The sequence below is a fragment of the Bison bison genome, unplaced genomic scaffold (assembly GCF_000754665.1).
Source record: "Bison bison bison isolate TAMUID 2011002044 unplaced genomic scaffold, Bison_UMD1.0 scf7180017864146, whole genome shotgun sequence".
In the NCBI taxonomy this organism is placed as follows: domain Eukaryota; kingdom Metazoa; phylum Chordata; class Mammalia; order Artiodactyla; family Bovidae; genus Bison; species Bison bison.
Window position 1 is genome coordinate 5,994,689 of NW_011494718.1, and position 25,908 is coordinate 6,020,596.

The 25,908-nt window shown below is 34.9% G+C and overlaps 1 protein-coding gene across 5 annotated transcripts in view; it reads left to right on the forward strand.

The window, feature by feature from the left end:
- The window catches only part of LRBA (LPS-responsive vesicle trafficking, beach and anchor containing), a 758,995-nt gene that overhangs the window by 94,440 nt on the left and 638,647 nt on the right, over positions 1–25,908 (forward strand). For all 5 annotated transcript variants that reach the window (XM_010840761.1, XM_010840760.1, XM_010840763.1 and 2 more), the window contains exons 5-13: positions 1,999–2,094; positions 6,577–6,698; positions 6,784–6,910; positions 7,497–7,616; positions 9,624–9,770; positions 21,786–21,983; positions 22,178–22,311; positions 24,028–24,136; positions 24,427–24,579. In XM_010840761.1, coding sequence (XP_010839063.1) covers positions 1,999–2,094; positions 6,577–6,698; positions 6,784–6,910; positions 7,497–7,616; positions 9,624–9,770; positions 21,786–21,983; positions 22,178–22,311; positions 24,028–24,136; positions 24,427–24,579 — 1,206 coding nt within the window. The remainder of the gene's footprint in view (positions 1–1,998; positions 2,095–6,576; positions 6,699–6,783; positions 6,911–7,496; positions 7,617–9,623; positions 9,771–21,785; positions 21,984–22,177; positions 22,312–24,027; positions 24,137–24,426; positions 24,580–25,908) is intronic.

Below are 25,908 nucleotides of genomic sequence, written 5' to 3' on the forward strand. Positions count from 1 at the left end.
GCTCAGTTATTATGTAGCTTTGGTATCACATTAATGGAGTGAAAAATCCCTGTATTTAAGTGTGTGTCTGCCTTTTTGATTATTACTTTAGCATAGATTTTTACATATGGAACTAGTGTATCAGTTTTTAAAGACTCTTGAAATATGAATACTAAATTATTTTCTGAGAGGCTTTCCTAGTATACAGTCTCCTAGCAGCATCTGTGGAGTAAAGTGCTACTCTTGGGTTCTTTTTAATTGGTTGATAGAAAAGGAAAATGAGGAATGATTTCTGTAGATGAAACTTTTACAATATTATATTTTTATTTTTGACTGTAGATTATTTTTGATAATTTCATTTTAGAATTTACTTAATAAACAATGTGATTATAGTAACTTATTACACTTTTATAGTTGAACAGTGTGGTTAATTGAAAATTTCTTGATCAAGCTTATTAATGCCACTTTTCACTTAACTTTTGGATGAAAGATTGCCAAACTGTTTTGGTTAGGTTTTTTTGTTTTTGGCTGTGCTGGGTGGGTCTTTGTTGCTGCTCGGGCTTTTCTCTAGTGCTGGCGAGCAGGCTTCTCGTTGTAGTGGTTTCTCTTGTTGGGGAGCACAGGCTCTTGGTGTTGGGGCTTCAGTAGTTGTCGTACGAGGACTCAGTAGTTGTGGCGCATGGGCTTAGTTGGTCTGTGGCATGTGGAATCTTCCCAGACCAGGGATCAAACCCGTGTCTTCTGCATTGGCAGGCAGATTCTTTACCACTGAGCCACCAGGGAAGCCCCTAGATAGTTACTCATGATAATTTAGACCAGCTACCAAATATGATGAAGGCAAGACTGTGATTTCATTTGTAGTTTGACACTGTTTTGAACTTTAACTTTTAAGAGGAATGCACTACACATTATTCTATTTGCTTGCAAACCGATTTAAATTATTATCTTGTTGTCCTTTGCTTCTCCTTATAAATGTAATACAGCTTTTTGTTTTAGCTGTTGGTTTTGAATGTATTAGAGGAGACATGGACTAATGACAAACATATCATTAATTAATGACATTTAATCAAACAAAAGTGATGTTACAACTTTTATACATGTTCCATAGTAGAAACATGTTGTAGAATGAAATATGGTAGGGAGATTTGATCTGTTTTCAGAGGTCAGGAAAGACTGCCCTGGGAAGTGACCATTAAGATGAGCTTAAACGATGGGTAAGATTTCTTTAGTTAAGGCAGGGGAGGGCTGGGAGTAGGGAATAGTCCTCGTGAGAACATTTTAAGGAGAATAGTTTGTGTTCAGGCTCTGTTATGGGAAAAAGTCATTATAGATGGAGTGCAGTTAAGGATCTTTTGGGTCATGTTAAGGATTCTGGTCTTTTGTTTTAAAGGCAGTGAGAAGCTACTGGAGAGAGAGTTATATAAAGTTGAAAGTATAGTGATTAAAAGCTTGGACTCTGGAATCAGATTGAGTTCTCATCCCACTTACTACCTGTATGACCTTGGATATGTTCCTCTGCCTCAAATTCCTCCTTTGTAAAATGGGATGATAATAATCCCTAGCGTGGTTATAAGCATAAAATATTTTACTGTTTTTTTAAAAAATATTTTTAAAGTGCCTTTAACAATGGGACTTGATAAGCATTATTTTTTGGTGAGATTAAAAAGTGTTTTAAAAAGGGGTCAGTGGTGGGATGATGTAGTCTGTAATTTTATTTTATTTATTTAATTTTTTTTTAGTCTGTAATTTTAAAAGGTCGTTTTTGCTGCAGTGTGGAAGTGCTGTGTCTCAAATGCTGTTGGCTCATATTTATCTAGCACCTTCCACGGAACAGTGGCATAGAGTGTGTTGTTTATTTCTTTAAGATATTTGAAAATAACTGTTTTTGGATATTATATATGCTTTTTTAGGTTATGGAATTATTATTTTGGGGTGTATTCAAGTATGTCTATATTAAAAGTATGTATTTTTGTTCTATGGTGAATAATGTGGTTAATGAATTGCTGATTATTTTCATAGCCTCCACATGCCGGAAAGTTGCTGTCTGTTTTAAAGCACATGCCACAGAAGTATGGTCCTGATGCCTTTTTCAACTTTCCAGGAAAGAGCGCTGCAGTAAGTAGATATTAATGAGGAAATCATCTGAAACTCTTTCCTTTGCCTCCTGAAAGCCTGGCCCTGTAAGCATTCTTGACAGGTTCTGTGTTGGGTGAAAACTTCTGTGCACAGCCTAACTCAATCCTTAAAACAGCACTGCCTGTTCCTTTTTCCTGACTGTTTTAGAGGGGAAGAAATAGAGGCTTTAAGAAATGAAGAAAGCTGCGCATTCACCCCTTGGGGTCTCAATGGAATAAGAACCCAATTCTTTTCAACATAAGCCATGTTTTCTTATGAATTTTTATCTCTGCATTCTGAAATAGAAATTTATGTATAGCATTTTCACTTTTATCTTTCTTTGGTGTTACATTTCCTTAGTTCTGTTTCTTTTGCACCTGGTACGTAAGTTGAGAGTAACTCTGAGAAACTTTCTAGGCAAGTTTTTCTGACTTGTAAGTTTCCATATTGTATCAGTCTCAGTATTCTTATAAACTGTTAGTCACTTTACACATAAGACAGTTAATGTATGGCAGTAGTATCTGTAATGTTTCAAAATATTATATGATTACATTATATAATGTATATGTGTTATTTATGGAAGCTTTTTCGCATCCTCTTTATTACATTGGTCTGCCTGTTATAAGCAAATGTTTTGAAGTTATCTTTTATTCATTTTTTATTTTTGTTCTCATAATATCCTGCCTTTTATGGTCTGTATGTAGCCAGGCAATATCTGCAGAAAGAAGAGAGTGTTTTAAAAGAACATTTATGATATTTGAGTGTTTCACAAACATTGAACAGTTTTCTTTGGAAGGTTTTATTGCTCATGTTATTTTGTCTTTCTAATTTATCCTTAATAACTATTTTAGATTTGAAGCTTTCCAGAATAGTTTGCTCACTTGGCATTGAGTTTATCATTTGTCTCCCATCATAAAAAAGTATTCTTAGGAGATAAAAGTATTCTTATTAGAGAAACCTTTTTTTATGCATGTTTAGCTTTATTATTTATATTTCTTTGGGTTGTTACATGTCCATTCCATTTTCTTGTATGTATCTTGAAATTCAGCCAGTTGAACCACACAACTTTGGAGCTTTCAGAGACTAGATGTTTTAAATACATTCATTGACTCATTTTTTTTCCCCTTAAACATAGCTTTTAAAGGGAAGTTATTCATGGGTAAATTATTTTTACCAAGCTTTCACATCCTCTACTCTCATGTTTGATTGAGAGAGAACATATTTATACAAAGAGTATGTATTTTTATTTCCTCAATACAGCATTCATTTTAAAGCAGCCTTTTGAAGTCTCAATACTGTTATTAGATAAATTTGGTTCTATGATGTTTTTCATGTTTTATGAAATATCTTATAAAAAATAATGTGTATATATGATGTTGACCTAAAGGCATATGTTAAGTGTTATAACAAGAAAAGAAAAAAGCTTTTAGTATGATCTTTTTTTTTAACAGCTTTATTGAGTTACAATTCCCATATCATACATGTCTGTCATTTAAAGTGTACATGCAGGGAATGGTTGTGTTCATCAGTTTGTGCAGCCATTATTACAATCAGTTTTCAGTTCAGTTCAGTCACTCAGTCGTGTCCGACTCTTTGTGACCCCATGAACTGCAGCACGCCAGGCCTCCCTGTCCATCACCAACTCCCGGAATTCACTCAAACTCATGTCCATCGAGTCAGTGATGCCATCCAACCATCTCATCCTCTGTTGTCCCCTTCTCCTCCTGCCCCCAATCCCTCCCCGTATCAGGGTCTTTTCCAATGAGTCAGTTCTTCGCATGAGGTGGCCAAAGTATTGTAGTTTCAGCTTCATCATCAGTCCTTCCAATGAACACCCAGGACTGATGTCCTTTAGGATGGACTGGTTGGATCTCCTTGTAGTCCAAGGGACTCTCAGGAGTCTTCTCCAACACCGCAGTTCAAAAGCATCAATTCTTCAGCGCTCGGCTTTCTTCACAGTCCAACTCTCACATCCATACATGACCACTGGGAAAACATGTTCATTACCCTCAAAAGAAACCCTGCACTCATGAGCAGTCACTGCATGTTTCACTCCAGACTCCCTTGCCTAGGCAATTACTGTTGTACTTTTTGTTTCTTTGAATTTGTCTATTTTGGGCAATTCATGATGTCTGGAATTTTGTGATTGGCTTTTTGCACTTAACACTACTGTTTTTAAGATCCATTAATGTTGTAGTATGTGTCAGTGCTTCATTCCTTTTGTTGACTAATATTCTAATAGAAGAATATACCACATTTTGTTTAATTATTTTTTATATTTTTTTTTAGTTGAAGGATAATTGCTTTTCAGAATTTTTTTTTGTTTCTGTCAAACCTCAACATCAGTCAGCCATAGGTATACATATATCCCTTCCCTTTTGAACCTCCCTCCCGTCTCCCTCCCCATCCCACCTAATTATTCTTTAATTAGTGGATATTTGCATTCTACTTTTTGGAAATGCTCTATGGGCTTTTATTTGCAAGTTTTTATATGGACATATGTTTTCATTTCTCTTGGAAACGTAGCAGTAGAACTGCTGAGCCATATTGTCTTATGTTCCACCATTTGATGTACTCCCATATTGTTTTTCCAAAGTGACTATATTTATTTTATAATCTCATCATCAGTTTAGGAGGTTTCTAGTTTCTCCACTTGCTTGCCAACACTTGTTAATGTCTGTCTTTTTGATTATAGCCATCCTAGTCGTGTTAAGTAACATCTTGTGATTTTGATTTGCATTTCCTTAATGACTGATGATGCTGAGCATCATTTCATGTTCTTATTGGCTATTTGTATATGTTCTTTGGAGGTGTGTCCATTCAGATATTTTGCCCGCTTAAAAACTGTATTTGTCTATTTATTATTGGATTTGTAACAATCCTTTATATATTCTTCTGGATATAAGCTTCTTAATAGATAAATAATTTTCAAATATTTTCTCCTGTTCTTTTGGGCTGTCACTTTCTTGATAGTATCCTTTAAAGCACAAAAGTTTTTAATTTTAACGAAGTCCAGTTCATGTATTTTTTTCTCTTGTACATAATTAAGAAGAATTTATCTCAGGGTCATGAAGATTTAGTCTTATTTTTCCTTATAAAAGTTTTCTAGTTTTAGCTTTCACATTTCACATGATTGATTTGGGGTTAATTTTTTGTGTATCATATAAAGAAGTGGTCAACTTTATACTCTTGCTTGTAAATACCAGTTTTCTCAGTGCATTTGTTCATTGAACTGTCTTGATACTCTTGTTAAAAATCAGGACCACAAATATGAGGGCTTGTTTATGGCTCTCCCTTCTACTCCATTGATCTGTATCTCTATTTTTATGCCAATACCCCACAGCTTTCAGTACTGTATCTTTGTACTGTAGGTTTTAAATTTGGTAGTCTGTGTTATTTAGCAACTTCCCACTATTTACTTTACACGTGATAGTGTGTATACGTCAGTGCTGTTTTCTTAATTAGTCCCACCTTCGTCTTCCCCCGCTGTGTTCACAAGTCCCTTCTGTACTAAGTTCATCAGTACCGTTTTCTAGATCCCACGTATATGTGTTATATACTATACTTGTTTTCCTCTTTCTAATTTGCTTTATTCTGCTTAAGAGGCTCTATATTCATTAACCTCAGTACAACTGACTCAAATTCATTCCTCTTTATGGCTGAGTAATATTCCATTGTACAACTGTAGTTAGTGGGAAGTTGCTAAATAACACTGGGAGACCAGCCTAGCACTCTGTGATGACTTAGAAGGGTGAAATAGGGGAGGGGAGGGAGGCTCAGGAGGGAAGCATATATTTATAGTTATGCCTGATAGGCATTGTTATACAGCAGAAACCAACACAATATTGTAAGGCAGTTTTCCACCAATTAAAAAAATAAATAAAATTAAAAAAAATTGGTAATCTGGATCCTCCAACTTTTCTTTTTCAAGTTTGTTTTGGAGATGTTAGGGTCCTTGCATTATTTTATTTTTAAATAAAAATTTAAGCCAAGTGGTAAAATTACCTATAGAGTGACTTATGAATATAACTTTAAAATGTTATAAAAATGTTATGAATGAATCCTCTTCAGCGTTTTATTTTCTGTTAAAAAATTACATTCTAGGCTTTTTTCTTAACTGTTTTCTTTCCTTCTCCATCTTTCTTTATTACCTTATTTAACATTTCAGCAACAAATTTCCTTTGATAATACTACTTATCTCTTTTAATTGGAATCTCTGCATATGTTCATTGTAAGAAATGAAGCAGTAAGATTAGTGTGTCAAGAAGATCAATTGGAATGTTTCTGTTTAACTAAATTAACATCATTAATATGTATTTTGAATAATTTAGAAGTTAGTGAAAATCTTTCAGATAAAGAGACTACTTTTGCATGTAGACTAATATATAGTAGAAATATATGTAGCATGTAAGGTCTCATTTTCATGATTTCAGTAACAGAATTTTTCATTGTGAGTTGGTAACTCGAATTTTTTCCCTTTAGGCTATTGCATTACCTCCTGTAGCCAAATGGCCATACCAGAATGGCTTTACATTTCATACCTGGCTTAGAATGGATCCTGTAAATAACATCAATGTGGATAAAGATAAACCATATTTGTACTGGTATGTATTTCTGTAACTTAGTGTTGTTATTTTATTTTGAAAAATGAGAATATTTGGAGATGAAATGAAAACTTATTTTTTATAGTTTCAGAACCAGTAAAGGTCTTGGTTATTCTGCTCACTTTGTTGGGGGATGTTTAATTATAACATCAATAAAGTCAAAAGGAAAAGGCTTTCAACACTGTGTGAAATTTGATTTCAAGCCACAAAAGGTATGTGATCTTACTAAGTCATAGTTATGTTACCAAACTGTGGTAAATCATAATTCTGTTCTTAAGCTGGTTCAGAAAATGAGGTGTAAATTGCTGGACAGTTGTTAACCTCTCTGATTTGGACAATGAAAAGAGTGAATATTTAGCTGTTTCTAGAGTTTAAGGGAAATACAAGTGAAAATATATGTATTTGCTTTTCTACCTTAAATTTTGGAAATTACTGAATGGTTTATTAACAAAATGAACATCTATATGTAGATCAGTAAATAGATAAAACAGATATGACAAAACGTTGACAGTTGTGGGATGGTGAGAGAGTTTCCATTAAGCTTTTTACCTTTGAAAATTTTTCATAGTGAAAAGTTAGAAAAATAATTTCATGGGTAAGCTATTATTTGTTGAGAGAGTTCCCTTGAATCAATATTGTTCCAGGGGTAGAATATTGAATTTAATAAAAGCAGTATTATTTTAGTTTTAGATTTCACTGTAATTTAGCATTTGATTTTTGCTTGTTTTTATCAATGTGGTTGAATTATTGGAAAAATCATTATCTTTTTTTTTTTTTTAAACTGTTTTGCTTATCCAGTGGTATATGGTAACTGTAGTGCATATTTATAACCGATGGAAGAACAGTGAGCTTCGATGTTATGTGAATGGTGAGCTTGCTTCCTATGGAGAGATAACATGGTTTGTCAACACAAGTGATGTAAGTAGTCTGAGAAAGTTACATTGAAATAAGAAAAATATATTTTATATTGAATATACATTTTAGAACACTACAGTGGTGGATTTTTTATAATTGTAGTTTGGCTAACATGTAATATATTAAGAGAGTAGAAATGTGCTAATATGTCACATAAGATATTACTCAGTCCTTGTTATAAAATTGTTCTGGATAGGGTAGAGACAATGATTCATAGGTAGCAGTGAGTGTATCTTAAAAGTGTTTGTGTCATCGGTCCATTGATCAAATTAAACCACAGAGTTTTACTGCAGGGTTCTGATCATTTTTATGAATGAGTTAGGTGAAATAGGCTTGTAAATTTTCCGTATAATTCATAGCTGCTATATATAACTTTTTTATAATATTTTCAAGGTTCAATAAGAGATCCGTAAGTTAGCATTATATGCAAAATGTTCTCCCTCCCTCCTACATTACATTTTTAATAGAAACCTTGAAAAATTATTGATCAGGAAAATGAATACAAACTGCAACACCCATTCACTATTAACTCCTATTATCCTAATCTATACATATGTACATATTTTGAAATGCTAACCTTAAGAGCTTTGATTGTTAGACTTAGGTTTGAATCCCTTCCTGACTATATGACTTATTTAATTTATTAGGCGTAAGGTTTCTCTCTTGTGTGAGTGTGCTCAGTCATTCAGTTCTGTCTGATTTTTTGCGACCCCCTGAACTATAGCCTGCCTGCATAGGCTACTCTGTTCATGGAATTTTCCAGGCAAGAGTATTGGAATGAGTTGCCATTTCCTATTCTAGGGGATCTTCCCAACCCAGGGATTGAACCCATGTCTCCCGCAACTCCTGTGTTGCAGGTGATTCTGTATTGCTGTGCTCTGTGAAGCCCTTTGCTCCACTTAAAAGGGTGTAAAATAGTACCTATCTCAGAATGTTGATTAAATGAGCTACTGCTCAGAAATCCATTAGAAGAGTGACTTATATAGAATAAGTGCTCAGTAAATGTTAACTGTTAATTTTTTTAAAATTAGAGATCAAATATGTATATTGCCTTTCAACCTTTTTTTTTTCTTAAATTAATCTTTGCTGAGCATTGCAGGCATTGTAATAAATACTTTTACTTTCTGTAACCTTGCAGGATAAGTACTGTTGTAATCTTTACAGGTGAAACTGAGCACAGAGAGGTTAAGGAGTTTGCCAAAATCAGCAGCATGGGAATCAGTTATTTGACCTAGGTGGTTTGTCTTCATAATCCAAGTGTTTAAATTTTTTATATTCCTTAATGTCAACATACACATTTTTCAGCAGCCTTCCTAATAGTTCCATGGTATAAAATACTTTTAAATAGATATCAAGCATTTCTTTTCCTTCTTGCTGTATAGGTATAAATGTATGTGTGATCTCTGCTACCTGCGTGTTACTAAAAGAGGTTTTCTATGTAAATAAGAAAAGCATACACCTGTTTTTCTGAATTTACACATTCCTTTTGCTAGATTGCATCTACTCCCATGACTTAACCTATTATGTGTATCTTAATATCTACAGAAACCATCTTTACAGTCTTAGCTTCTAACCATAGAGAACCCTGTTGGCAGTTCCTTCTTCACCCGTATTACTTTACAGAAAAGACACATTCATTACATGGCTTGAAGTTGACTCATGATTTTGCTCGTTGCTCCAAAGCCTGCTCTTCTGTCTCCTTCTTTGGTTGCCCAAGTATGGACCTACAGAGTCCATAATGATTTTTCTGACTCCATTTCCTATGTCCATTTTGTCATCAAGTTCTGTTTATTGTACTTTGGAGAACTTGCATGTTTTTCTGTGATGTCTTTCCTGATCTCTATACCAAATGGGAGTGAATGAAGTGAAATGCTAATTGAAATTTTACTCTAATCAGATTATGTTTTAGAAAGGACAAAATATTTATACCAATATAGGTTGTTATTAATTCTGGAGGAGACTTTTTTTTTTGTTTTTTTCTCTAATAAAATTTTCTGTTTTCTTTCACAGACCTTTGACAAGTGTTTCCTGGGCTCATCAGAAACAGCAGATGCTAACAGAGTATTCTGTGGTCAGATGACTGCAGTTTACCTTTTCAGTGAAGCTCTTAATGCCGCTCAGATTTTTGCTATTTATCAGTTGGGCCTGGGATATAAGGTACTTTACTTGATGTTCACTGCTTAATCAGTGTTAGTTGAGCTTGATTTATAGATGGGTGATGCATGTGGCAGCTTATAACTACCGTTAATAAACTGCATGTGAGACTAACCAAGGGCCTTAAGGAAATCTCAGGAGTCCAAAGCACATTTTAAAGTTTTACGGGAAGCATAGTATACTTGCTATATATGGGGCACTGTGCAAACTACTAGCTCAGTTTCAACTTATGCTGCATTTCTTTTGTTGTTACCTTATTTTTGAATAGCTAAATTTTTAATAGTTGCTGTGATAAAAAGCAAGGCCAAATTTGCCTGTTACTTCAGGTATCTCTTGACTTCCTACTTTTGCATTCCAGTCTTCTATGATGAAAAGGACATCTTCTCTGGGTGTTAGTTCTAGAAGGTCTTGTAGGTCTTGTAGAACTGTTCAACTTCAGCTTCTTCAGCATTACTGGTTGGGGCATAGACTTGGATTACTGTGATAATGAATGGCTTGCTTTGGAAATGAACAGAGATCATTGTCATTTTTGAGATTGCACCGAAGTACTGCATTTTGAACTCTTGTTGACTGTGAGGGCTACTTCATTTCTCCTAAGGGATTTTTGCCCACAGTAGTAGATATAACGGTCATCTATATTAAATTTGCCTACTCCCGTCCATTTTAGTTCACTGATTCCTAAAATGTCAATGTTCACTCTTGCCATCTCCTGTTTGACCACTTCCAATTTCCCTTGATTCATGGACCTAATATTCCAGGTTCCTATGCAATATTGCTTTTTACAGTATCAGATTTTACTTCCATCACCAGTCACATCCACAACTGGGCATTGTTTCGCTTTGGCTCCGTCTCTTCATTCTTTCTGGAGTTATTTCTCCACTCTTCTCCAGCAGCATATTGGGTGCCAACAGACCTGGGGAGTTCATCTTTCAGTGTCATATCTTTTTGCCTTTCATACAGTTCATGGCGTTCTCAAGGCAAGAATACTGAAGTGGTTTGCCATTCCCTTCTCCAGTGGACCATGTTTGTCAGGTCTATGATTTAGTGTTTCACTACTTTTTTCTGCTATTTGTTTATTGGCTTTTTTTTTTTTTTATGTTCTTTCCATTTTTATATATTTTGCTTTTTCCCCCCCCAATGAGTGGCTTTGTGAGTAAATTTTTTTTTAATCAAAAACAAATCCCTTTATGTCTTTCCATCTTCTTATAAGGGTAGATATCAGTGACACGTTGGTCTTTTTCTTTCCCCATCTTGGATATACTTAAATTGCTCTGCAGAGTAGGAAGGGAAGAGAGTGAAAGATAAAAGACATCATGAGGGGAATAAAGAGAAGAGGAGAGAAACCTAGAAGAGACAGGTCTGGGAGGTCAACCCATGTTGTAGGATGCATTAATATTTCATTCCTTTTTCCCGTAAGTAATATTGTGTGGGTATATCACATTTTGTGTATCCATTTGCCAGTCAGTGGACATTGGGCTGCGTCCATCTTTTGATTGTTATGAATAATGCTGCAATGAACCCTTCTGTATGAGCTTTTATGTGCACACGTGTTTTTATTTTTCTTGGGTTTGGACCTAGAGTGAAATTGGTAGTGATATGGTAACTCTACATTTAACTGTTTGAGAAACTTTTAGATTGCTTTCCAACATGGCCACATAATTTTACATTCTCTCAGCTATGTATGAGGATTTTGATATCTTCATATTCTCTCCAATAACTGTTATTATCTGACTTTTATAGCCATTTTAGTGAGTTTGAAATGCTATCCCATTGTGGTTTGGTTTTGATTTGCCTTTTCCTCATGACTAATGATGTTGAATGTATTTTTTGTGTGCTTATATGCTATTATATGTCGTATTTTGAGAAATGTTTATTCACATCCTTTGCCCTTTTAAAAACTGAGCTGCCTTTTTATTTGTCAAGTTTTAAGAGGTTTTTAAAAAAACATTTAATTGTGATAAAATACACATAAAACTTACCACTTGAACGGTCTTAGGCAATAGTGTTAAGTATTTTTACATTGCGCAACCTAGCTGCAGAACTCTTCAGTCTGTAAGCTGAAACTCTGTACTCGTTGGACAAGAATCCACAATCCTCTTTTCCTTAATCTCAGTTTTAAGAGTTTTAAAAATATATTCTAGAAACAAATACATTGTCAGATTAGCGACTTGCAAATATCGTTTCCCATTCTGTGGCTTATCTTGCCACTTCCCCGTTGTTTTCCTCTGAAGCACAATTTCACTTTGATGAAGTCCACTGTGTCTGTATTTTGTCTTATTATTTGTGCTTTGGTGTCATATCTGAAAACCTATTTCCTAATTCAAGTTCATGAAGATTTACTCTTAAGTTTTCATATAAAAGTATTATATTTTTAGCTCTTACATTTAAATTTTTGATTCATTTTGAGTTAATTTTTGTATTTGGAGCAACTTCATTCCTTTGCATTTGCATTTCTAGATGTCTCAGCATCATTTGCTGAAAAGAATACTCTTTCCTTATTGTATTTCTTGATAGCTTCATCAAAAATCAGTTGATCATAAATGTAAGTATTTGTGGACTCTTAATTCTGTTTCATCGAACTATATTTATTCTTAGGGCAGTAGCACAGTCTTGAATTCCGTGGTTTTATAATACATTTTTAGAATTAGGAAGTGTGAGTTCTCCAATTTTGCTCCTGTTCAAGATTGTTTTGGCTGTTTTCGGTATCTTATATTTCTGTATGAATTTAAGATACACTTGTCAGTTTGTACAAAATTGTAGCTGGGATTTTGATAGATACTGCATCAGATCTACAGATCAGTTTGAAAAGGTTTGTCATCTTAAGGATATTAAGTCTTCCAATCCATGAATATGGGATTTTATTCCATTGATGGAGGTCTTTTTCAGTTTCTTTTTGTAGTTTTCTGTGAAGATGTCTTGTGTATATTTTGTTACATTCATTACTGAGTATTTTCTTTTTTTATGTGCTATATCAAATGGAGTTATTTCTTCATTTCGTTTTCAGATTGTTGCTTGTGTATGGTAACTAAATAGATTTTCATATATTTATCTTCTATAGGACAGCCTCCCTGTAGTAGTTTATTAGCTCTGATTTTGTGTGTTTGTGTTTATATTTCTTGTCATTTTCTATGTATTAATATAAGATTATATAAATATGATTTTGAAGCACAATTCTAATTTTTCATATAAAAGTATTACATTTTTAGCAAATTAAACTTCATCTAAGTGAATTTGTGCTTCATTTTATATATATATATATAATCATGTGTTTGTAAACTGCCATCATTTTAGTTTTTTCTTTATAATCTGGACATCTTTTCTTTCTTTTCTTTGCTTAATGGCCCTGGCTAGAACCTCAGTACAGAATCTTGAGGAAATTATACCCAATAAGATAAACCAGTCACAGAAGGACAAATACTATATGATTTCATTATATGAGATAAAAACTAACTCATAGAAGCAAAGAGTAGAATGGTGGTTACCAAGGGCTGGGGAAAGGAAAAAAAAGGAACTGCTTATCAGTGTTCTAAAATTTTAATTATGCAAGATGAGTAAGTTCTAGAGATCTGCTGTACAACATTGTGTTTATAGATAACAATACCATATTGCCCACTTAATATCTGTTAAGAAGGTAGATCTCCTTTTCAGTATCCTCATTAAAATTAAAAAAGAACAATAAGTGGTGAAAGCAGACATCTTTTTTTTTTTTAACTGATCTTAGGGGAGAAAGCAATCAGTCTTTCATTATCAATTATGTTAGCTGTCAGTTTTTTGTAGATGGTCTTTGTTTCTTTAAGAAAGTTAAATCATGAAGAGTTTTATCATGAAGAGCTGTTGGATTTTGTTAAATGCTCTTTATGCTTTTATTGAGATGATCATGTTATTTTTGTCCTTTATTTTATTTATTTATTTATTTTAATGGCTTAAAATAACAGATTTATTACCTTATAGCTCTGGAGGTCAAAAGTCTGAAAATGGGTCTCATGAGGCTAACGCCAAGATGTCAGTAGGACGTCATTCCTTGTGGAGCCTCTGGGGACAGTCTGTTCCTTGCCTTTTCTAGCTTCTAGACACCATCCACATTTCTTGGCGTGTGTTCCTTTGCAGCAGTGGCATCACTGCAGCCTCTGCTTTTGTCATACCTCCTTCTTTGACTCTGACCCTCACGCCTCCTTCTCATAAGGATCCTTGTAGAGACTTCTCTGATGGTCCAGTGGCCAAGACTCCATGCTCCCAATGCAGGGGGCCTGGGTGTTCAATCTCTGGTCGGGGAACTAGATCCTACATGCCACAACTAAGAGTTTACATGCTAAACCTAAAGATCTTGCATGCCACAGTGAAGGTTGAGGACCCTGCATGCTTCAACTATGACTCAGAGCAGCCAAATAAATATATAAATATTAGGAAAAAAAGGAAAAAAGTATTCTTTTTAAAAAAGGACTCTTGTAATTGCATTAAGCCCACCAGATGTGTTAGTATTACTTGCTTAGTCATGTCCGACTGTTTGAGACCCCATGGACTGTAGCCTGCCTGTCTCCTCTGTCCATGGAATTCTCCAGGCAAGAATACTGGAGTAGATAGCCATTCCCTTCTCCAGGGGATCTTCCCGACCCAGGGATTGAGCCCAGGTCTCCCTCATTGAAGGCGGATTCTTCACCGCCTGAGCCACCATTCACACATTCCAGGGATTAGGATGTGGACATCTTTGGTGAGACTGGGGAAAGACGTTATTCTACCTATAGGCCTATGACCCTCCTGATTTTAATGTAACAGGGAAGGATTGGAGATAAATGGTGCTTGGAACCTTAATCTCTTTATTTTTATGAATATAGTGCATTGCAATGCTTGTTCAAAGTTTAAACAAGCCTTGCATCTCTGGGAAAGTCCTACTTGGTTATAGTTTATTTTCTCATTCAGAATACCAAGGCCCAGAAAAGAACCTTAAGTGGTAAATGTATAGAAATAACTGCTTATTTTAAATAACCTATGCCAGATTCTTATTGAGTTATATCCTATGTTAACAGCTTATTTGTTTCCTTATTAGTATGATCAGATACTGTTAAAACTCTACTTAAAGATTATATAAAGTGAGAAATTGATGATCACAGAATTACTCTTTGCTTTACTTATTTTATATTTTATGTGGAATTTATAGAATAAAATGTTTGTTTAGGTGTTTATTTTCAAAACTTGTATCTGCTATCTCCTTCTTGCAAAACTCAGACTTAAATGGAAGAAAATAGGGAAAACCACTAGACCATTCAGGTATGACCTAAGTCAAATCCCTTACGATTATACAGTGGAAGTGACAAGTAGATTCAAGGGATTAGATCTGATAGACAGAGTGCCTGAAGAACTATGGACCGAGGTTCGTGCTGTTGTACAGGAGGGGGTGATCAAAACCATCCTCAAGAAGAAGAAATGCAAAAAGGCAAAATGGTTGTCTGAGGAGGCTTTACAAATAGCTGAGAAAAGAAGAGAAGCAAAAGGCAAAGGAGAAGAGGAAAGATACACCCATCTGAATACAGAGTTCCAAAGAATGGCAAGGAGAGATAAGCCTTCCTAAGTGATCAGTGCAAAGAAATCAAGGAAAACAATAGAATGGGAAAGAGTGGAGATCTCTTCAAGAAAATTAGAGATACCAAGGGAACATTTCATGCAAAGATGGGTACAACAAAGGACAGAAACGGTATAGACCTAACAGAAGCAGAGATATTAAGAAGAGGTGGCAAGAATACACAGAACTAACTATACAAAAAAGATCTGAATGACTCAGATAGCCATGATGGTGTGATCACTCACCTAAAGCCAGACATCCTGGAATGTGAAGTCAAGTGGGCCTTAGGGAGCATCACTGTGAACAAAGCTAATGGAGATGATGGAATTCCTGTTGAGCTATTTCAAATCCTGAAAGATGATGCTGTTAAAGTGCTGCATTCAATATGCCAGCACTCAGTATGCCAGTCAAATTTGGAAAAGTCAGCAGTGGCCACAGAACTGGAAAAGGTCAGTTTTCATTCCAATGCCAAAGAAAGGCAATGTCAAAGAATGTTCTAACTACTGCCCAGTTGTACTCATCTCACATGCTAGCAAAGTAATGTTCAAAATCTTCCAAGCCAGGCTTCAACAGTACGTAAACCTAGAACTTCCACACGTTCAAGCTGGATTTAGAAAAAGCAGAGGAACCAGAGACAAAATTGTGAGCATCTGTTGGATCATTGAAAAAGCATGAGAGTTCCAGAAAAACATCTTCTTCTGCTTTATTGACTACCCCAAGGCCTTTGACTGTGTGCATCACAACAAACTATGGAAAATTCTGAAAGAGATGGGAATACCAGACCACCTGACCTGCCTCCTGAGAAATCTGTATGCAGGTCAAGAAGCAACAGTTTGAATAGGACATGGAACAACAGACTAGTTCCAATTTGGGAAAGGAGTACATCAAGGCTGTATATTGTCACCCTGCTTATTAAACTTATATGCAGAGAACATCATGTGAAATGCTGGGCTGGATGAAGCACAAGCTGGAATCAAGGTTGCCAGGAGAAATATCAATAACCTCAGATATGCAGATGACACCACCCTTATGGCAGAAAGTGAAGAGGAACTGAGTAGCCTCTTGATTAATGTGAAAGAGGAAAGTGAAAAAAATGGCTTAAAGATCAACATTCAGAAAACTAAGATCATGGCATCCGGTCCCATCACTTCATGGCAAATAGATGGGGAAACAGTGGCATATACTAGTTTTTTTGGTCTCCAAAATCACTGCAGATGGTGACTGCAGCCATGAAATTAAAAGACGCTTGCTCCTTTGAAGAAAAGATATAACAAATCTAGACAGCATATTAAAAAGCAGAGATATTACTTTGCCAACAAAGATCTGTCTAGTCAAGGCTATGGTTTTTCCAGTAGTCATGTATGGATGTATAAAGAAAGCTGAGCACCAAAGAATCGATGCTTTTGAACTGTGTTGTTGTTGAAGACTCTTGAGAGTCCCTTGGACTGCAAGGAGATCCAACCAGTCAATCCAAAAGGAAATCAGTCCTGAATATTCATTAGAAGGACTGATGCTGAAGCTGAAGCTCCAGTAATTTGGCCACCCGATGGGAAGAACTGAGTCATTAGAAAAGAAGACCCTGATGCTGGGAAAGATTGAAGGAAGGAGAAGGGGATGACAGAGGATGAGATGGTTGGATGGCATCACTGACTCAAGGGACATGAATTTGGTCCAAGTTCTTGGAACTGGTGAGGGGCCTGAGACCCTGGCCTGCTACAGTCCATGGGGTCGCAAAGAGTAGGACACGATGCAGCGACTGAACTGAACTTACTTATTACTGTTGAAATCTATTTTTTGTGTAACCATGTTTTAGACATTTCTCAAAACTTGTTTAAAGTAGCAGAGATACAGAAAAATGTTTAAAAGATTGCAGTTAAATATGTTATAGATGGAAAATGTTGGTTCCCAAGGAAAAAAAGATGGAGTGCTTTTTTTTGTATATTCTTACTGTTTGGTGAAGCACCATATTGCTTTAAGTCCTTTGAAAGGGCATTGTTTTTATTTTAATTAATCAAATAGTATTTACTTATGCATATTATTTCCATATAGTTAACAGCTATTCCTGACATATGTCAAACAATTACTTTTGTTTAGATTTAGTTTAGTTTAGGTTTGTTAGTAGGAATCATTTACTCCCAAATTTCACATAAAATATCAAGTAAAATGTTTGTTTAGTTGTTTATTTTCAAGGCTTCTGACTGCTTATGTTAACACACTATACTTTGAACAGGATCAAAGAGTAAATTACTGTTTTTAACTGGACTTTTTTTCTGCTCCGTACTATGTTGCAAATTAATTTTGTAAACTCAAAGGAATCAGTTAATTATTTAGATTGTGTCAGTGTTTGTTTTTAGAAAATTGATCCTTAATTTCCCAAACCATTTTTCTTTTGGATTTTGATGTGTGATGAAAAGTGAATTTTATCTGATAATTGGCAGTGACCAGCTCAGTGGTTGGATTGAGAAGAAACTGCATAGTATTTCCCAAAGTTAAACTTGGAACAAAAAAAGGTCATGGTCATTGTTGGATAGTCTGCTGCCTGTCTGATCCACTGCAGCTTTCTGAATCCTGCTGGAACCATTACATCTGAGAAGTATGCTCAGCATGTCAATGAGATGCACCGAAAATGTCAGCACTTATAGTCAGCATTGGTCAACGAATGGGCACAGTTCTTTTCCATGACAACGCCCAACTGCATGTTGTACACCCAGCACTTCAAACATTGAACAAATTGGGCTACAAAGTTTTGGCTCATCTGCCGTGTTCAGCTGACCTCTTGCCAACCAGCAGGAGGCAGAAAATGCTTTCCAAGAGTTCATCGGATTCCAAAGCATGGATTTTTATGCTACAGGAATAAACATATTTCTTGTTGGAAAATTGTTGATTGTAGTTGTTCCTATTTTGATTCATAAAGATGTATTTGAGCCTAGGATAGGGCTTCCTGGTGGCTTAGACAGTAAAGAATGTGCCTGCAATGCAGGGTACCCAGGTTTGATCCCTGACTTGGGAAGATCCTCTGGAAAAGGAAATGCCTACCCACTCCATTATTTTTGCCTGGAGAATTTTGTGGACAGAGGAGCCCATGGGGTTGCAAAGAACTGGACACGACTGTGCAAGTAACACTTGATCCTAGTAATGATCATTTAAAATTCATGGTCTGAAACTGCAATTACTTTTTTTTTATCAACCTAATAGTTGTTCCCTAGAAACATACAACCTACCAAGACTGAAGAAATAGAAATTTGAATAGATTATAACTAGTAAGGAAATTGGTAGTAATCAAAAACCTCTGAATAAAGAAAAGCACAGGACTAACTGGCTTCACTGGAGAATTCTATCAAACATTAAAGAAGACATAACACCAATTCTCCTCAACTCTTCCAGAAAATAAAAAGAGGAGGAAATACTTCCAAACTCATTTTTAGAGTCCAGCATTGCCCTGAAACCACAGCCAAAAAAAACACTGCAGGAAAGCTACATATTAATAGCCATATCCTTATTTAATATTAATTCAGAAATCCTCAACCACATTAAAAGGATCATATCCTATGACCAGTGGGGATTTATTCCTGGAATGTAAGTCTGGTTCAGCATGTGAGAATAAATCAGTGCCGTACACCACATTAACAGAGTCAGGGACAAAAGCTACATAATCATCTCAATAGATGGCAGAGAAGGCATTTGAGAAGATTCAATGCTGTTTCATGATAAAAACACTCAACAAATTACAAGTAAAAGGAAAGTGAAAAGTGAAAGTGAAGTCGCTCAGTCGTGTCCGACTCTTTGCGACCCCATGGACTGTAGCATACCAGGCTCCTCTGTCTATGGGATTTTCCAGGCAAAGCTACTGGAGTGGGTTGCCATTTACTTCTCCAGAGGATCTTCCCGACGCAGGGATCAAACCCGGGTCTTCCACATTGCAGGCAGACGCTTTACTGAATGAGCCACCAGGGAAGCCTCACAAGTAAAAGGAAACTCCTCAAAATGATAAGGCCATATATGAAAAGCCCACAGCTGACATTATATACAACAAAAATTAGTTGCATTTCTATACACTAATAATGAGCAATCCCAAAAGACAAGAAGATAGTAATGCCATTTATAATAGCATAAAATAGAATACTTGGGAATAAACTTAACCAACAGGATATAAGACTTGTACAGTGAAAAGTGTAAAACATAGCTGAAAGTATTAAGACATGAATTAAATGACAAGACACCTTGTGTTCATGGATTGAAAGACTTAATATTGTTAAAGATGCATACTGCCCAAAGTGATCTACAGATTTAGCCCAATTCCTATCGAAATCCAGATGGCATTTTTTTGCAGAAATCTCGAGTTCCCAAATAGCTAAAGCAATCTTACAAAAGAATAAGTTATTTAAAGAGTTCTTACAATTCAGGATTTCAAAACATAATATAAAGGTACAGTAATCAAAACATTTTGATACTTGCATAAAGAGAGGTACATAGACAAATGGAACAGAACAGAGTCCAGAAATGAATTTCATTTATGGTAAAATGATTATCTATAAGGATACAAAACCCTGAAATGGAGAAAGATTAATCTCAAACACTTCTTTTTTTAAACATACAGTGTTTTAAAAAGTAGTGGGATCCCTACTTTCCATGTATTAAAATTAACTAAAAATAAATTGGTGGTGGTTTAGTTGCTAAGTCTGACTCTTGCAACCCCATGGTCTATAGCCTGCCAGGCTTCTCTGTCCATAGGATTAATAGATTAAAGGTAAACATAAGACCTAACCTATAAAACTCCTGCATGAAAACAACACAGAGCTTCATGACATCGAGTTTGGCAATAGTTTTTTGTATATAGCACCAAAAAAAAATAAAATGAAATAGACAAGAAAGACAAAAATAGACAACCGTGTCTTACAATCTTTTGTGCATTGAAATTTTTTGTGCGTCAAGATGCAGTGTGAAAAGGCAACCCACGGAATGGAAGAAAATATTCCAAACCATACATCTGGTAAAGGGTTAATAATATCCACAATATTTGATGAACTCCTACAACTTAACAATAGCAACAAACTCAACTCATTTAAAGTGGGCGAATGACTCAAATAGACATTTTTTTCCAAAGAAAATATATAAATGGGCAGCAGGCATATGAAAAGAAGCTCAAAATCACTAATCATCAGAGAAATATAAATTAGAACCATAATAGACAATCACCGTATGTCCATTAGGATAAGAATTGTTAAACAAATATAAGTGTGGAGAAATTGGTTTCCTTACGCACTACTGATGGGAATGTAAAATAGTGCAACCTCTGTGGAAAGCTATATGGTGATTCTTCAAGAAATTAAAAAGTTAATTACCACATGATTGAGCAATCATTTAAAAATTTTTATTCATTTATTTATTTTTGACTGTGCTGGGTCTTCACTAGCTGTGGAGTGCTGGGCTTACGCTCTGGTTGCAGTGTGCTGACTTCTCTTGTTTGCAAAGCATGGGCTCTAGGGTGAGCAGGCTTCCGTAGTTGTGGTTCCTGGGCTCTATGGCACAGGCTCGGTAGTTGTGGCAAATGGGCTCATTAGTTGCTCTGTAGCGTGTGGGATCCAAACCCGAGTCTTCTGCACTGGCAGGCAGATTCTTTACCATTGAGCCACCAGGGGAGACCCTGACTGAGCAATCTTCTGTAAATGTATATGAGATAATTAAAGGGATATGAAACAGCTGTTTGCACACCCATGTTCATTGCAGCATTATTTACACAATAGGTAAGAGGTTGTAGCAACCTAACTGTCTGTGGATGAATGAATAAAGAAAATATATATATTTACAATGGAATATTATTCAACTTTAAACAGAAAAAAAAAAATCTGACACATGCCACAACATAGGTGAATCTTAAGGATGTTATGCCATTCACAAAAAGACAAATACTCTGTGACTTCCCTTGTTTGAGTTATGTAAAGTAATCAAGCTCATGGAACCAGAAAGTAGAATATGATTGCTAGGAGATTGGGAGTGGGATGCAGGCAGTGGAAGTGAGTTGCTGTTCAATGGGAATTTCAATTTAGCAAGATGTAAAAGTTCTAAAGATGTGTTATACAATAGTGTACTGTAGTTAACAACACTGTACTATACACTTGAAAAATATTTAAGATGGTAAATTTTATTTTAAATGTTTCTTTTAACAAAATTAAAGAAGAGAATCAAAAAAGACAAAAATAGGAAAAAACAAAACATGCTTTGTAGGACATTAAATTTTACATTTTTTTAAAATGAAAAGTTTTAATGTCAGGTTGATTTCCATTATACCTTTAAAATGAATTCAGACTACTTTAGAAGTAATAAAACATGCAGGGCTTCTCTTAATTGATATTGTTAAGAAAATGGTCGATATTCTCCTTGAATTGTTTATTTGTGATGCTTTATAGTTAGATTTTCTTTTTGTGGCATAGTATCTTAACTGTTCTACTTTTTATTCTTAGGGTACATTTAAATTCAAAGCAGAAAGTGACCTGTTCCTTGCTGAGCATCACAAGCTTTTATTGTATGATGGCAAACTCTCTAGTGCCATTGCGTTCACGTACAATCCACGTGCCACAGATGCCCAACTCTGTCTCGAATCATCCCCTAAGGACAACCCTTCGATTTTCGTTCATTCACCGCACGCACTCATGCTCCAGGTACTAGGAATGATATTTAACAATATTTCTAATGGTAAATTTTGATGTATTATTGAGGTGTATTTGGTAGCTTCTATTACAGGTACATGAACTGTAACATTTTATTGTTCCTGTTATGTTTTATTTTTAATAAAATGTATTTAGTTTTTGGAAAAGAATCATTGGAATCTTTACTGTGTCTTCTGTTTTACAAGGACGTGAAGGCGGTTTTAACACATTCTATCCAAAGTGCCATGCATTCAGTTGGAGGAGTACAAGTACTGTTCCCACTTTTTGCACAGTTGGATTATAAGCAATATTTATCTGATGAGATTGACTCGACTATATGGTGAGTCCTTTTGTTTTTTCTTTCACTGATGTGAATTATTCTCATCACTGAGCTGCACAATGTTTTTTTTCAATCTTGTAAATTTGTTGTAGGATTAATAAAGAACATAAAGAAATTTGTGAGTTATAATTGTTACTACAAATTCAATTCTAATAATATTTAAATTCTTTATCAGTAGGAAATAGGGAGCTCTTCAAAAATAATGTTTTGAATAAAGTTAGGCATGGTAATAATACCAGAAATGTATGTATTTTTGCCTAAAATAAAAATATTTAAAATGGTTATTTGGCAGTAATTTCTTATGGTAAGTTTTCCTTATTTAATTATTGTTGCAGGTAACATATTGAATTTAATTATTATTGCAGGTAACATATTGAAATGTAAAATTTTTGATTATGTTACATAATAATAAGTGATTTATTTTTTTCAAAACTAAATTGCTTATTTGGCACCTTTGTCTCCTCTCTTTTAGTGTTGAGTGTAAAAAAGGGAAGAGACATGAATTCTAGGACAAGTTATTAAAATGTCAGAGGATGTAGAAATGAATTTTTTATGGCTATGTATCCTAGTGAAACTATTTATAATAAAATAATTATGTTTAATTATTAATTGAGTGATTTTAATGTTTTTTTGTATTCTCCCTTTTTGAAATTCTCTAATTTCTACTTTTATATGCAACTTGAAGTCTACTACCAATGTATATGTTTAGTGTTTTAATAAATTTTCCAGATTATTTTTAGGCAAGAAAATGAGTTATTTTTAAAAGGAATTATGTATCAAAGCTAGTATTTATTGGCTACATTTAAAATAATTAAAATTATCCTTGACCTATTGCTCCTTCATAAAATTTTTTTGCATCCTAGTCTGAAACCTTTGTAACAGAGCTCAGTTATTTATTTTTTGATTTTTTTTTTTAACTTTTCAACTTTATTAGAATTGCTGACAGTTGAAAAATAGAAGTACTTTTGTGAAGGAGGTTGGGTGCTCCCTTTCCTAGTGGGAATCTCTCAGAACTTTTGAGAGGGACAAAACAGCTGACCTTTATTCTATTCCATGCTGAGTATATAAAAGTTATGAGGTTGGAAGCATGACTGTAGTCTTACTACTTTAGATTTTTCTGTTCGGATAATGAGGAAAATACTTAAATTATTATTTGAATACTTCAGTTTGCTTACATCTTTATTTATCTTCCCCTTTACGTACTCTATCCTCTGTTCAAATGAAGCCAGTTTGAGGATTTCTGTCCTAGTCTGCTTGCTCCATATTTTTTCCATCTGTTTGGCCTCTAACTCTCTAACTTATCTAAGTTACATCCAGCTTATCTAAGTTACATCCAACTTATCTAAGTTACATCCGTTTCTTAGGGCAAAGTAATAAACTTCTGTTAGCCATCTTACTACTTGTTTTTGGACATTGCTGGGTTTTCTCTATTTTGTGCATGTTTGTCATATTGTTTCAAAAGTAATTCATTTAATAATATATTTGTGATAAAGAATATGAACTAAATATTTGAGTAATAAGTCCTAATCTTACATTACAATTTTAGTCCTGAAATAATATTGGAGGTAGTTTTAGTAAAGCATCAGTTTCCTTGGAATAGAAACTTTTTATTAAGGGTAATTGAAAGGCTGTATCTATCTAACCACCTCTCCCCCATTTTTTTTTAAGACAATATGGTTTTTCAAACTGTTGTTGTTTTTTTTTCCCTTATTCCAGTTCAACTTTGCTGGCTTTTATCATGGAGTTGTTGAAGAACTCAATTGCTATGCAGGAGCAGATGCTTGCCTGCAAGGGCTTCTTGGTCATAGGATATAGTCTTGAAAAGGTAAAGTATGAAGTGCTTTACATTTTTTATTCTTAATTTGTAGTCCATGAAACTTGGTCTCCTAAGAAGCTGAGAAATTCTGTTTGCAAGTGTGTCTTTGGTTAATGTAAAGTTACCTAAATTAAAACAACCTGTTGCTGTTTTACCTTGCCCGCACTGTTTTATTGAATCTCAAAGTATCTTTAACTTTGAGCATGGTTTGTGGACCAACTTTTTCTGGTATTGACAACGTTTAACTTACTTCCCTTGCTTTGTGTTGCTAGTGACCTTTGAAATATCTTCCTCTGCAGTCTTCCAAATCCCATGTCAGCAGAGCAGTACTTGAACTTTGCCTTGTATTTTCAAAATACCTGAGTAACCTGCCGAACGGGATGCCCTTACTCAAGCAATTGTGTGATCACATTCTTCTTAACCCAGCTCTATGGATTCATACCCCAGCCAAGGTAATACATACATTGATTGTGTGCTAGTATGTTCACTACATTTTTGTACTTGAGAAGAGTGATAATGAAGAGGATTTTCTTTTATCCTTTTACATGCTGTTGTGTAAGCTTTCAGTGGAATGCATTTTTTGACTAAATGTACTTTTATTTTTAATTAATAATTGAGGATAATTGCTTTACAGTGTTGTGTTGGTTTCTGCCGTACAACAACGTAAATCGGCCATACACACATATATATCCAGGGCTTTCCTGGTGGGTCAGTGGTGAAGAACCTGCCTGCCAGTGCAGGAGACATGGGTTCAATCCCTGAGTCTAAAGATCCCCTGGAGACGGAAATGGCAACCCTCTCCAGTAATCTTACCTGGAAAATCCCATGGACAAAGAACCTGGCAGGCTAAATACTCCATGGGCTCACAAAACAGTTGGATAGGACTTAGCAACTAAAGCACAAAAATACATGTGTCCCCTCCCTCTTGAACCTCCCTCCCACCTGACTAAATGTACTTTTGCAAGACAGTATTTCCTCCCTCCCTCCATCTGTCCCTCCTTTCCTAAAGCAGTAATAGCATTTTTTGAAATACAGAAATAGTATATATTTTCTTTGTTAAATAAAATGTTATTTGGGAGAGATTTTGATTTACATTTCCTTAACCATAGTTGGATTGCATATATATCTATGTGTCCTTATGTATGTATGAATGTATATACATACATATAAATTATACTCATTGTGCTCCCTTTCTCTGTGTTATACATACATATTCCTTCCACCAAAATCATGAGCTACTGAGTTTAATTCTTACAGGAACAGTTGAAATGTCACCCTTTCTTGAAGGCTTCCATGATGTGCTGGTCTCATTTAATTATTTTAATTTCACATTAATTAAAATTATTAAACAATTATATTTTATACAGTAGTTTAGTACTATAACATCAAACCGATTGCATTAAGTAAACAAGTGAATTTGTGATAAAATATGTAAATAAAACTTTTCATAAACCCTAAAGTTCTATTAAGTTATCCTAAACATTGGATTTCCTCTCTTCCCCTCTCCTTTCTGGTTCACTTGCAAGTGTTTATCATTGTTCAGGTTGGAATAACACGTACTTACTTTAGTTGTCAGAAAAAAATGTCTGCAGACTTTTTTGCTCTTCTGGAGTCATAGTATCTTATTTTCAGCTGCTCTTTTCAGATGTTAAGGAGAAAAACAGCTGCTGACTCTGATTGCCATTTGGAAATAATCAAAGGAGGCAGCTGGAGGTTGTAGCTTTTTATCTCTGGGTTCAAATTTGACCTCTTTCTCTTCTATGACCCTCAGTCTTATTTCT